The sequence below is a fragment of the Sceloporus occidentalis genome, unplaced genomic scaffold (assembly GCF_023333645.1).
Source record: "Sceloporus occidentalis isolate IW3139 unplaced genomic scaffold, rSceOcc1.0.p SCAF_1, whole genome shotgun sequence".
Taxonomy (NCBI): domain Eukaryota; kingdom Metazoa; phylum Chordata; class Lepidosauria; order Squamata; family Phrynosomatidae; genus Sceloporus; species Sceloporus occidentalis.
This window is the reverse complement of record NW_028316981.1, coordinates 131,526,642-131,539,687: the sequence shown is the minus strand read 5'-3', so window position 1 is coordinate 131,539,687 and position 13,046 is coordinate 131,526,642. Positions and strand designations below refer to the sequence as shown.

The 13,046-nt window shown below is 41.1% G+C and overlaps 1 protein-coding gene across 1 annotated transcript in view; it reads left to right on the top strand.

Moving 5' to 3' along the window:
• The window catches only part of ITGB4 (integrin subunit beta 4), an 85,118-nt gene that overhangs the window by 19,831 nt on the left and 52,241 nt on the right, over nucleotides 1-13,046 (top strand). Inside the window, exons 2-3 of the mRNA XM_089536069.1 lie at nucleotides 10,638-10,726; nucleotides 11,901-11,983. Of these exons, the coding sequence (XP_089392195.1) occupies nucleotides 10,648-10,726; nucleotides 11,901-11,983 (162 nt within the window). The 5' untranslated portion in view covers nucleotides 10,638-10,647. The remainder of the gene's footprint in view (nucleotides 1-10,637; nucleotides 10,727-11,900; nucleotides 11,984-13,046) is intronic.

Genomic DNA, 13,046 nt, shown 5'->3' with positions numbered 1-13,046 from the left:
TAATTTGTTTTAAAGAAACCAGACATGGGCCTCCAGATGTATCCAGAGGTCATGGTACTTCTGTAATGTTTCTATTGTCTGACAATTCCTAAAACCAGCTACCATACATTAGTCCCACTCTTCCATTTTTATTCCAAGCTATAGCAAAACAAGAAGACATCCCTTATTCTCCTTTTTATTAGGTTTTGGTTTTTAGAACTATAGTGCTATACTGCATCAAGTGAAATAACACTTTTGCACTATAACGCTCTGTTTTTTTAAAATTCAGAAAGGAAAAACATGCCCATCAGACTAAAGGATCACATCAGTTTTTTTAAAACCTGTGGAAGAACCCTAGCACAGATTCAAGAAATAACTGCACATTGCACTCAAAAAGAATGTAAAATGTAGACAAGAAGAGAACAACCATCAGAGATCCAGCAAAAGCAAAGTTGCTATTTCACCAGATCTCATTTCTTCAAATCTATAAGAGCTCACTATCTGTCAAACAAAATGTTTCCAAAATCCTCATCTTAAGAATTTCTGGGAACTACATTGAGCTTTGAAAGCTTACTTTTAACAAATTTTTCATTCCCATTGCTCTTTAAATTGTATGGAGAACAACCCACTGCCATTGCTATTATTTATTACAATTTCGGAACAGTAGTTTGTCGCACTGCTTGTTGCTCAGTCTGTTACTTTTCAGTTACTTTACTTTTTTTTAGAGAGAGAGAGAATAACATTAATATTGACAAGGCAATGGCATCAAACTTGAAAAATTCCTTAAAATACCTGTTAAAAGTAGCTTTTAACAGTAAAAGTAGGTAAATAGTTATTCACTGCAATAATAAAGTAAGTTTGGCTTTGCTCACTGTGTTACTTTGAAAAATGGTATCAGTGCACAGTTGTTATCCAGCAACTAGTTTCAGATAACAAAGTACATTACTTGAAAGGTACACATTTCAACATCTACAAAGCATCTTTTCACCAAAATACACTCAAGCCCTAAACTCTACCTATCTAGGCTGGGCATTTGAATCTTCTCCAGGAGTCATTATTATTATTATTATTATTATTATTATTAAACTTTATTTCTAGAGCGCTGTAATTATACACAGCGCTGTACAGAGTCCTTTCACATTACATAGTTATAGCACTACGATCCCACTTTAGGTACCATTCCAACACTATGCAAACCTGGGACCGGCAGTTTAAACACATGCTTTTAGAATTCCCAGCCAGAGAACTCAATATAATACAAAATGGTATGGTCAAAGACCAGAATAAGCCTGCCAAAGAGCTCATCTACTACTTCTGCACAATCTATAAAACTCAGGATACCATAGGATGTTTCCAGGGCAGTTAAAGTGGCACCATATTGCTGTAACTGTGCAACATACAAGGGCCCTTGAACAGGAAGGAAAATCAGAGTAACTGAGTCTCTACAGACCGGCCCGAAAGGCCAGCCTGTGGGCAGAGTCAAGGTGCAGCATCCTGACGACACACATCATGAATCTTCCCCCAGGGTGCCAGGCCCATGATGTTGCATACCGCTCCAGATGGCGCGTGGCATCATGATGCAGCTCCAAAGGGGTGCCATACAGCTGCACAACCGTGGCAACATCCGCAAAGGCCAGATTAGGGCTGCAGCATGAGGTTGCAGTGACCCCAATCTAGCCAGGAAACGGGCAGCATCCTGCAACCTCTTAGGGGCAGTCTGTATAGTCCCTTAAGCTGCAAATGCACAGCAAAAATAATGTTTTGTGAGATATTTAGCCTTCTCTGTCAGAGAGCTCTGATGCCACAGCAAACTACAAATCCCAGGATTCCATAGGATGGAGCTATGGCAACTAAAGCATTGTCAAACTGCATTATATCTGCAGCACACATACAGTTCTAGGTTTCCAAGCTCTGAAATTTTTATCACAGTTTCCTTCGTGGCTCTTTGCTTTGAGCTTGACCCTGATCTTGCCTCTTCCCACCTCCTCTCAGTCCTGCTCTTGTTTATTCCTTTGCTCCTGCAGCCTGGGCTGTAACATGCTTGCATCACAAGGCCCTTTGTGCGAGACCCGAGGGATAGTTTTATGCCCAAGTGCTGTATACAGCCACTTCTTTTTAGGGTGAACCTGGATTCCTGCAGGCTTCAAACACAGTAGAGTAGCAAAGCCAGGGCTCACAGGATCAAAGTCCAGAGACTTTGGGATGATGTCATAGCCTGCCACACAGAGAGAGACACACACTCATTCACACACACCTTGGTTTCCTTCGTTTGCTCTGCAGTTAGCCTGCAATCCCCATGGCAATAGGAAAGGAAATGGACATTGGCAGCAACAGTTTATTTATAAGCTATCCCTGTTACTACAAAATGTGTGCGGGAAGGTGGGGGGAGTTGCCTTGGTCTTGAGTGGGCAACAAAGACCTATTAACATTACAAAAGCCCTGCTCCTGATAGTGATGAAAACTATTTGAAACTGGATTTTTAAAATAGAATATATAGACCAACACAGCTACTTGCATTTTTGAAGTCTCCCTCATGTAGGGACAGTCATGATAAGGGCTTGTGCATCAACAGTTTCCATCACACCACTGTTCATAACTGAAATGACAGGCGTGATCACTAGCCAATCAAATGTTGTCTGATTTCAAAACACAAAATCCTGAGATTGGTAGTTTATTATGGCACTATCGCTCTCTGCACAGTAGGCTCAGTGTCTCACAAAACTACCGTTCCCCAAATTTCCTAGCACTGAGCCAGGGCAGTTAACATGGTCTCAAACTGGATTTTTCCTGCAGTGTGTTTTGGACTATAGTTATCAACTTTTCCTCTTTCTTGCCTCTTGCATCTAATGGGCCTTTAAAACAAACAAGCAAAAAATTAGAACTCTGCATGAACACTCATATACAGTGGGGCCTTGGTATCTGCGGGGGGGTTGATTCCAGGACACACACCCCTCTGTAGATACCAAAATCTGTGCTGCTCAAGTCCCATTAAATACAGTGGCATAGTAAAATTATTTTTCCTATAGAAAACAACAAAATCAATGCTTTTTGGAATTTATATATACCGTATATACTTGACTATAAGTCAACTTCATACATAAGTCGAGGGCAAGTTTTGGGGCCAATATTATGGATTTTGATATGACCTGTGGATAAATCGAGGGTAAAACTTACAGCATGTAATAAAGGATCCAAAGGATGAAGCAAAGGAAAACAATGCCAAAGAACTTACAAAATTCCAGCAGGCATAACTATTTGTGCTCATACTAAAGGCTGGATGGATGAAAGAGTAGAGGAGGGTCAGTGCTTCCAGGATAAACTCTTGCCTTTCACCACACACACACACACACACACACACACACACAGTACTTACATTGACCTGTAGATAAGTCAACTCAGGGTTTCTGAGTCAATTTTAACCCAAATTTCTAGACTTATACATGAGTATATACAGTATTAAATATTTTCAAGCCATGCATGGTTAAATCTGTGAATAAAGAATCAGTGGGGTGGAGGAGAGATCATTGTTGTGAGAAATGAGTTAGGGAACTCGGAGGGGGGATTTCTTGGCATTTCAGAAGTAGGGTAGCCATTCAGTGCCTTGCAGAAGTGATATCTGACTCAAAAGGAAGCAAGCAATGTTCTATAAAATACTTGTGGCAATGGCCTTGCTGTACTCAATCTCAGGTTCAATCCTCTATTTTTAAAATAAATAAAAGCAAGATGTGGAGAGTAAACACACAAGAAATGTGTGTCAGGCCGAGAGGGATAATTCAACTTGATATTTATCAAATTCTCATATTCTCAAAGCAGTGGCTATTTACTGGTTTCTTGGGGTTGTATCCTGAATTACTGTACATGTTGGGCAATCATCTGCATGAAGCACAGTAAATCCTTGTTGGTACGGATAGAAACCAGGCATTGGGAGTGAACCCACCTGCCACTGGTTGGCAAGGAAATAAATGAGGGCAGAGAAGATATTTCAAGATCACCAAAGAGTGCTAGGAACACGCAATCTTTTTACCATCACTGCTTTTGTGCTCCCACACACAGAGATGAGAAAAATAAATCCTTACAAGTTTAAATGGGTTAGAAATATTGCTAGTATAGATATGGAAAATGGAGCTGATTGGGTGTTTCTTTGCCTTTTCTTCATTTCTAGACTGTTCCCCCACACACACTGCAGGAAACAGAAACAAAAATCCTCCGCAAACTACAAAATAGATTGCAAAGACATGGAAGGGTTATATATCTACATATTCTGGTTGTGAATAATTTCACCATCAATAACATGTCATTTCTGTAAGAAATGAGTAGCTTTTCAAAGTAGCTAGTGGAAACTTAATTAACATTGTGGTTGTCTAATCCACAGTTTCCTTGCATAAAATACTTACACAGCTCAAGACTTACCATATTAATTACAGAACAGTCTTGCTGAGCTGCAAAAATTATAATTATAGTTCTTTCCATCTCTTGTTCCTCACACTCTGCATCTCTCCAAAAAGACAGATAAATTTTCAATCCCATCCTTTTCAATGGAAGCCAGTTTCATTTCCCCATAGATATCAATGGGAAAGTGCTTAAACTTTATTGCTCTGTGTTTGATTTTACTGCTTTATGGGTGAACTGGGAGAATATAAGAATAAAATCCACATGTTTATCCTGTTACATCTAATTTGGCCCTCATGCAGCAGGGCTAAGAGTACATGTACTTGGAAATAAGCCCAAATGCTAGACAAGATATACGACATGGCAGAGATGGGCAAACTATCGAGATTGTTGAGTGATGGAAATTTTTAAAAATTCAAACAAGAATGGAATAGTGTGGTGATATATTTGCATCATAAATGGGGTGATCAATTGTGGGATTCAAAGAATATGAATAAGAAATTAATTTATTAGTAAAATATAAATGAAAGGATATATAAACTTCAGTTAACGGCAACAGAATGAGACTGAAACACTTCAAGGAAGAAATGGACAGAAAAATTGGGAAATTTACTGCAAACCACATTTTACAGGAAAGGAAGTAAATGAATGAAGTAGTGGATGACTATGTATATGTTTGTTGTGTAAATAGATGCTCCGAGTGATGTTTGTTTTTATTAGAAAGGGGAAAAGCTTTCTGAGTTGTATCTCAATAAAAAAAAAATTAAAAAAGGAGAAATGAACTAATGAACTAATCAATGGCAACACTGAGGTTTGTGTCATTTGTTGTGGGTCCCAGAAAGGGCGGTCAGGGATGAATTTCCCTAATCTCCTTTGCTTCCACTGCCTTGCTCATCCCCCCCCCCCCCCCCCGCCGGGTGGTCTATGGCTGTTTCCCCAGATTCTCAACAGAAGGCACACACACACACACCGCAGTGCCTGCTGCTGAATGGAGTGGCATTGCAGCCTCAGAGGATCTGTTTGGGATTTGGCACAGCTGCTTGCCCAATAGTTGTGTCAGTCCATTGGGTGTAGCATCCCACCGGGTGCACATTCCCCTCTGAAGGTGTCACCAGGTGTGACCAGCACCCTCTAGTGATGCCTATGGAAATAACAGTTCTGTTAGTAAATAACTTAAAGACTGACACTGGAAGATCATGCAGCATGGCAATTCAACTGGAACCATAATTTTGACCCAGTGTGGTATACTGATTTGAGTGTTGGACTAGGACTCTGGGAGACCAGGGTTCCAATCCCCACTCAGCCATGTAAGACCACTAGGTGACCTTGGGTAAGCCATACTCTCACAGCATCAGAGGAAAGCAATGGTAAACCCTCTTTTGAATAAATTTTGCCAAGAAAACCCTAGGATAGGGTTGCCATAAGTCAACTTGAATAACAACAGCTAGCACTATGTGAAATTTTCAAACCATGCCACAGAGACACAAAATAGAAATGCTCCATAACAACACAAGTATGACCATCACAAAAAAGTAATCACACAGACTTGAGTTTTAGAATTTATATGGGCAGACGTTTTCTGATTTGGAAGTTTTTCAAAAACATGTTAAAATAAATTATCAAGTAAACATTGCCAGGACATGTGCATTGACAGGAAAAAGGTCTCTTGTCTTAATGGTTCCAGCATTTGACAATCATCTTAACCCCACTGAGTTTCATTAGATGTGAAGACTGAAGTTTCCTTAATAGAGAGCTCTGCAAGAACGCAAGCCAAGCCAAGCCAAACCAAAGGTTCTGATGGAAGCAGGCGTTTTCCGCAGCCCCACCCAACATTCTTTGTTGGCTGGTGCCATTCTGGAAATTATTCATACAATAGGAAATGGCTGACAGGAGGGGTTTGTTTTGAGGCTTACCTTGTTTTTTTTCCTCGTTTTCTCATTACAGTACTCTACTAGGCCCTAACTTCAGGAAAAAGAGCCACTTATTTTGACTATGAGTTATTGAAGTCTAAAAGATAAAAACTCTGAATCAAGATTTACAGGCCATCTTGATATTTATATCATGGAAATATCTCAACATTATGTGCCCTGAGGTTTTATTTCTTTATGGAGTAGGCACTTGGAGTGGAGACCAAAACCATTAATAGTGCTGAATGCATTCAAATACTGTAAGCCTTTTCTACTGCCATGAGAAGTACAAACTGCATTTTCTCCTCCATGTTTACTTTCAGTTTGTGCAGATTACAATATCCTGTCCTTACTGAAGTGTCCCAATTCTGTTACTGCAATTAAAATTTGTAAAAAGTCAAGAATGCTAAATCCAGGCAAAAGCAGTCTACCAGTTTTCCTTCAAATTATGATGATGTGCAAAATAAACTTTGCTAAACATGACCTGATCAGCAATGTTCCATGCTCCAAAAACTATTCTGCAATAAGCTTTGCAAAACCTGAACAGCTAGAATTAAGCAGAGCTTTCTTTAAAATACACACTGGAATCAGAATTTAAGTTGATTTAGGGGCTCTATAGATTGGCAAGAAGGGGCAGCAGCCACACGGCGCGGCCTGTGCACAGAGCAAAAAGAAGCCCCGAAAAGGTGTTCCGTAGAAGGGCACCATAACCGTCATGGCATGGCATTATGATGCCCCTTGTGTGCAGCATTGTTTGGGCACTGCGCAGGAGGGACCCCGTGTAAATGGGCGTCCCAGTGGAAGAAGAAGGGCTTGGAGTGTGAAAATGCTCAGCCCTTCTTCAGCCCTACTCTGCAGTCAGGCCGGCACAAAGTGTCAGTCTGTAAAGCCTTTTAATCAGAAGGACCAAGTTGTAATACTGTATTTTTCTTACACTGTGCATCTTCATGTATACAGAGGCTTTGTGTGATCTCTCTTGTAGATTAAAATTCTTGGGTCACACACACACAAATGTTAAATATGAGTTCAGTCTACTCTTTTCTTTGACAAGCTGAAGTGTATGTTTGCTTTTGTTTTCGTGAGGAAGGATTACAGTGTGTAAACCAGGGGTTGGCAACCCCCGGCCCGCGGTCTGCATCCAGCCCACAGAGGCGGCAGGACCGGCCCCAGGCCGGTCCTGCCGCCGCTGCCACCGCCACTGCCTCCTGGGCCTCTGCGGGCTCTTCCCAGGGCCCGCGCGGCCCCAGGCCTCTCCTTCTGAGGCCCCCTCAGAGGCCAGGAAGGAACTGGTGGAGCCGCCCGTGCGGGTGTCCTCCTCCTCCTTCCTGGCCTCTGAGGGCCTGGAGGCCCCTCAGAGGCCGGGAAGGAGCCGGCAAGGACGCCCGCATGGGTGTCCCCCTCGGCTCTTTCCCGGCCTCTGAGGGCCTGGAGGCCCCTCAGAAGCCGGGAAGGAGCCGGTGAGGATGCCCGCGCAGGTGTCCCCCTCAGTTCTTTCCCGGCCTCTGAGGGCCTCCTCAGTAGTTTCCATGCTTTTTTTAGTAGTTTTTTTTAGTAGTTTCCATGCTTGTAACTATTATTATTATTATTATTATTATTATTATTTACTTGCCCTTGGTGTTCTTTGTGCAAAATCCCCTCTCAGCACCTTGTGCCTTTCTGGGTTGAGACAGTGTGCATGCTTTCTGCCTTTTATTTTGAATTGCATTTTAGTAGTTTCCATGCTTGGAACTATTATTATTATTATTTGCCCTTGGTGTTCTCTGTGCAAATCCCCTCTCAGCACCTTGTGCCTTTCTGGGTTGAGACAGTGTGAATGCTTTCTGCCTTTTATTTTGAATTGCATTTTAGTAGTTTCCATGCTTGGAACTATTATTATTATTATTTACTTGCCCTTGGTGTTCTCTGTGCAAAATCCCCTCTCAGCACCTTGTGCCTTTCTGGGTTGAGACAGTGTGCATGCTTTCTTCCTTTTTTTGAATTGCTTTGTAGTAGTTTCCATGCTTGGAACTATTATTATTATTATTATCATCATCATCATCATCATTCCGGGGGTGGAGCATGAGGCCCCGCCCCTGGAGGGCGGAAGCTCCACCCCCAGCACACAGCCCCACCCCCGGAGGGTGGAAGCTCCACCCCCCAGCTTCAGCCCCCCAGTTGTCTGAGGGACAGCAACCCGGCCCCCGCTCAAAAAGGTTGCCTACCCCTAGTGTAAACTCTTCTTAACTATAGCCAGCAGTAGAACAATCCAGGAAAAGCTTTGCATGAGTCTGCTTATTATATGACTCTTCTTACAGGCATTAGAGAGAGAGAGAAAAACATATCCTCTGGTATTTCCTAGGTGACATATCTTATAACAATGAGGGCTGATAGTATTATTGTGTGGTTGTTGTTATCGTCACCACCTTCTGTAATTAATTTATATCAGGTTACAAAAATCTAAAGAATAAAAAAAAGTTACAACCAAAAACAGAAAAGCAGCAATTAGATTTAAAACCAATGGACAAGTGCTGCAATCATAAAGGCATCTGAAACATAGATAATATCCAAATCGGATGTTAGGTTATGCTAATATTACACAATAGATATAGATTGGCTGATTGTTTATATGTGACAGATATAGATTTGATTGTTTTATAAGAATATTTTTTTATGTTTTGAGCTTTTATATGTATGAAACTCAAATAAAGAATGTTATAAACAAAATAAAAACAGGATCTTAAAAACAGCAGTCACAGAAATCTCATAAAACCATGGAATGATTAATAATTAAAATGCTATTTAAAATAATTAAAGGGCTGCTAAAATATGTCAATACCTCAAAAAAGAAAAAAAATAAATACTCGAAAGGGTTATCTGTGTTTTGTGCAACTATTCATATGTTACATATGGTTTTCCTGGCAGATAGGAAAACAATAGATGCAGATCTTTCCCCTCCCCAGCCTGAGAAGCACTAATGCAGAAAATAGAGCAAGCTTCTTTTCTGGTGCTCCAATGAACATGAACGAATGGAGTCAACGTGCAAGAAATGTTATTTCACCTAAACATTAGAAAGAACTTCTTGAAAGTAAGAGCTGGTCAATAGTGGAGAAGACTGACTTGGAGCTCTTTAAGCATAGATTGGATAACTGTCTTTCAGGAGAGCTTTAACTGTATATTATTGTATAGCAGGCAGTTGGACTATATGGCTCTTGCGGTGTCTTCCAAACCTGTGATTCTATGAAGGACCCCAGGAATCTTTTGTTATTCCAGCCTCCTGTTTAAATTGTGATCATCACCACTGTAGAAGCAGCCTTGGCCATCCTCCATACAGCGCCTATGCTCAGATTCAGTCATCTTGCCTGGAAGCCAGGGATGGGTACAAGATCCTTTGCAATTCATGTGAAGACATGTTGTGATTTTGTAGTTCTGTTTTCCCCCACACACCAGTTTGTATGGGATATGGGATCCATTTTTGACTTTAAAAAGAAAGCAAGATTCTCCATAAGACTATGGGGAGACGCTTGTATATATGAGAAGCAGGATTTCCAGTGTTTTCCATAGCTTTTCACACCGCTTTAAAATAACTAGTTACAAATAACTTCTTCCTGTGATTCATATTTGTATCACTGTAATGAAACAAATTACAGTGGGACCTTGTTATCTGCTGGGGTTTGGTTCCAGGATCCCCCGTGGATAACAAAATCTATGGATGCTCAAGTCCCAATAAATATAAAGGCAGAGCAAATTGGTGTCTCTTAAATAAAATGGAAAATCAAGGTTTGGGATGTATACTTTTTTGGAATAGTTGTGGATGCTTGAATCTGTGGATAAAAAATCCGTGGATAAGGAGGGCCAACTCTGTGTGTGTGTGTGTGTGTGTGTGTGTGTGTGTGTGTGTCTATACAGGACATCCACATTTTTGCAGGGATGTGGGGACAACAGAATTTCCATTTATTTATTTATTTTTACTATAAATGAGAGATAGTTCTGCAGGCATCTCTGGTTGTTGATTTCAAGCTTGCTATGGAATTTCATAGCATTTCAACCACATCTCCTTGCTGTTCCTCTCAGGAAAAACATTGGTCACTTGGGTTTGTGGCAGGGAAATTGCAGTGCTTTGTGTTCTTTCTGCCTTTGGTATCAACTTTTCTGTTAAAGAAGCCCAGAAACAGATCTGCTTTGTTAACTGACTTACCTGTAATGTCTTTTTGGTTGGTAATGCCAGAGGTCTGCCATCTAAAAGCACCCATAATGTCACGAAGAGTCAGTCTTCACTTATTATTTGCCTGACAGTCATTAAAACCATCTTTTAGCCAGATTCAGGAATTATCAGTTGGAAATGTGATGCTGATGGTAGTTGCTCTGTTGACTATTGGATTTCAGGAAGAAAAGAATGGACAAATTACTCCAAAAGACACTACCCAGGCTGTTTCTGTTATCATTGCTTTATACCATCATTCAAGCCAACAGAGGTAAGTTCAGTATATATTTTCCCCTCATTTACAGGGATGGCAATTGTGTGGGTCTCCCAATATTGTTGAACTATATACAGCCCTCAAAAGCTATAGCCAGCATAGGCATTGGTGAGGAATGCTGGCAGTTGCAATCCAACAACTTCTGAAGGGCTGCATGAGTCTGACCCCTGCCATACACCCATACAGCACAAAAATGTACTGGTATCATTATTTTGAATCATTTTGGCCACTGGTTTGTGCTCTGCAAGAAAGATGGAATTATCATGGTTTCTTTCTGATGGATGGGAAAAATGAGTTCTTACCTTTCTCAGCATTGATTCTACATAGCAAGATACCACACCTGTTTCTCATTGCTAGATGGACAAATTTATGTAGAGTAGCAAAACAGTGTGTTTCATAGGTGGTGCTCATAGGATTACTTGAACTTTTAATTTCTGACATTTTAAACCTTGATTTTATCCTGCAGTGAAGTGGGCAAAGTCCAGTTGTACAGAGTACAGAGAGGCCTTCTCCAACCTGATGCCCTCTAGATGTGCTGGGATCCAATGCCCATAATTCCTAGCAAGTATATTGGTTGGGGATGATGGAAGTTGTGGTTCCACAGATCTGGAAAGGGTCAGGCTGGTGATGCTAGTATCAATGTACAAAACAAACTGGTCTCTGTAGATAAAATGATTCCTGTACTTTATATTACAATTGTTGACCTTCAACTGATATTACCTGCTCTGAAATTTTGAGAAGAAGCATTTTATATTGGGTGAAGTCCATTGCCACCACTCTGATAGATCTGTTCTGAGTTTGTTATCTGCCCCTGTAGTTATCACATCAGACAGTAAATTGCTTTCTGCAGTGCAGCCAGGATTGAAAACAGACAGTGTGTCAAGTGGAACAGGAATGAGCATAGGAGTAAACTTTCTGACAGAGATGGGAAATAGGCATTATTGCACATTGAATGCCTGCAGCTCCCATCATTTATCAGTATTGTTATGCTGGCTAAGAGTGATGGGATTTGCACTCTAACTACAACTGGCAAGCCTTGTGTTCCCCGCCCTAATAGATCTATTCCCACATGACACACCCACTTACCTTATATCTCATTTCTCTCCTTCTGTTGCCATTCCAAAACAAACCTGGCTTCCTGCATTTATAATATGTTGTTCTTCTTTCCTAGCTAACCGCTGCCTGGCTTCCAGTGCAAAAAGTTGCACTGAGTGTATCCGAGTGAGCAAGGACTGCTCTTACTGCACTGATGAGGTGGGTGCTTTTCACAAGTGTTGAGTAAAGTCCTGGTGTGTCCACATCTTAAAGCACCAGAGCTTGGCTTTTATGAATGTTTTATGAATTGTCCCTTCCCTGCCTGCATTGAAAAACACTGTGTGCAAAATGAAATTATTGTTCCATTGGGACATCCCAAATTGTCATTTGCTCAGAACCCACATTTGTCCATAGCTTAGAGTACTGAGGATTGAAAACAAGAGATGTGAGCCTGAAGCACACTTCATGATTTACCTTCCTGATTGCTGTTGTAAACCTAACTTGTCCCCTAATGCAAAAAGAGAAGCTGCAACACCCCTCATGCTAGCTGCTAATCTAGGGTTGCCAGCGAAAAAGCTGGAGGGGGGTCCTGTACCTGTAATAGTTGTGTAAAAGAGGGAATTTCAGATTATGTTGATTAGCTGGTTGCATGACAAGCCACACCTGCTGAAATTCCCTCTTCTACATAACCATTAAAGCTACAGAGTTCTCTCCAGTTTTCTCTCTGGCAAGTCTAACTGCTGCTCTCTGAGTCAAATGATTTGATTTTTTAAAACAATCCAAATAATATTGTCTCCCTGGCCTGTGCGTCTCTTTTGCTTTCTTCTTTTGCTCTTATTTAGGAGGGCTTTGGAATTGAGGGGGGGGGGATTGTTCCTCAGGGCCTATGTGTTATGAACTGAGGAAAGAAAGATGGAAAGTTGGAAGGGGAGCAGGGAAGCGATGGAGCCATGCTGAGGAGTGAAAAAAGGGGGGCAAGGGTGGTGGGAAAAGGTGAGAAACGAAGCAAACAGGGCACTGTGAGATGGAGGGAGAAATTGGGAAGAATAAGTTGAATAAGGGGAGAACGCTGGAGGCTGGGGTAGGGTATCAGTTCAAAATAGCTTAAAACAAAAATTAATATTCTAATAAATCAGTTTGGTATTTTGTTTTGTTTTACTTCTGTGAAACTGGCATTCTGTTAGGACAGAAAATTGTGGAAATGGTTTGAGGCTCAGTGCTGCTTCTACCTTACTCATTTTCTCAAACACATTACTTGTCTTTTACCTCGCTAGTTAGCCCT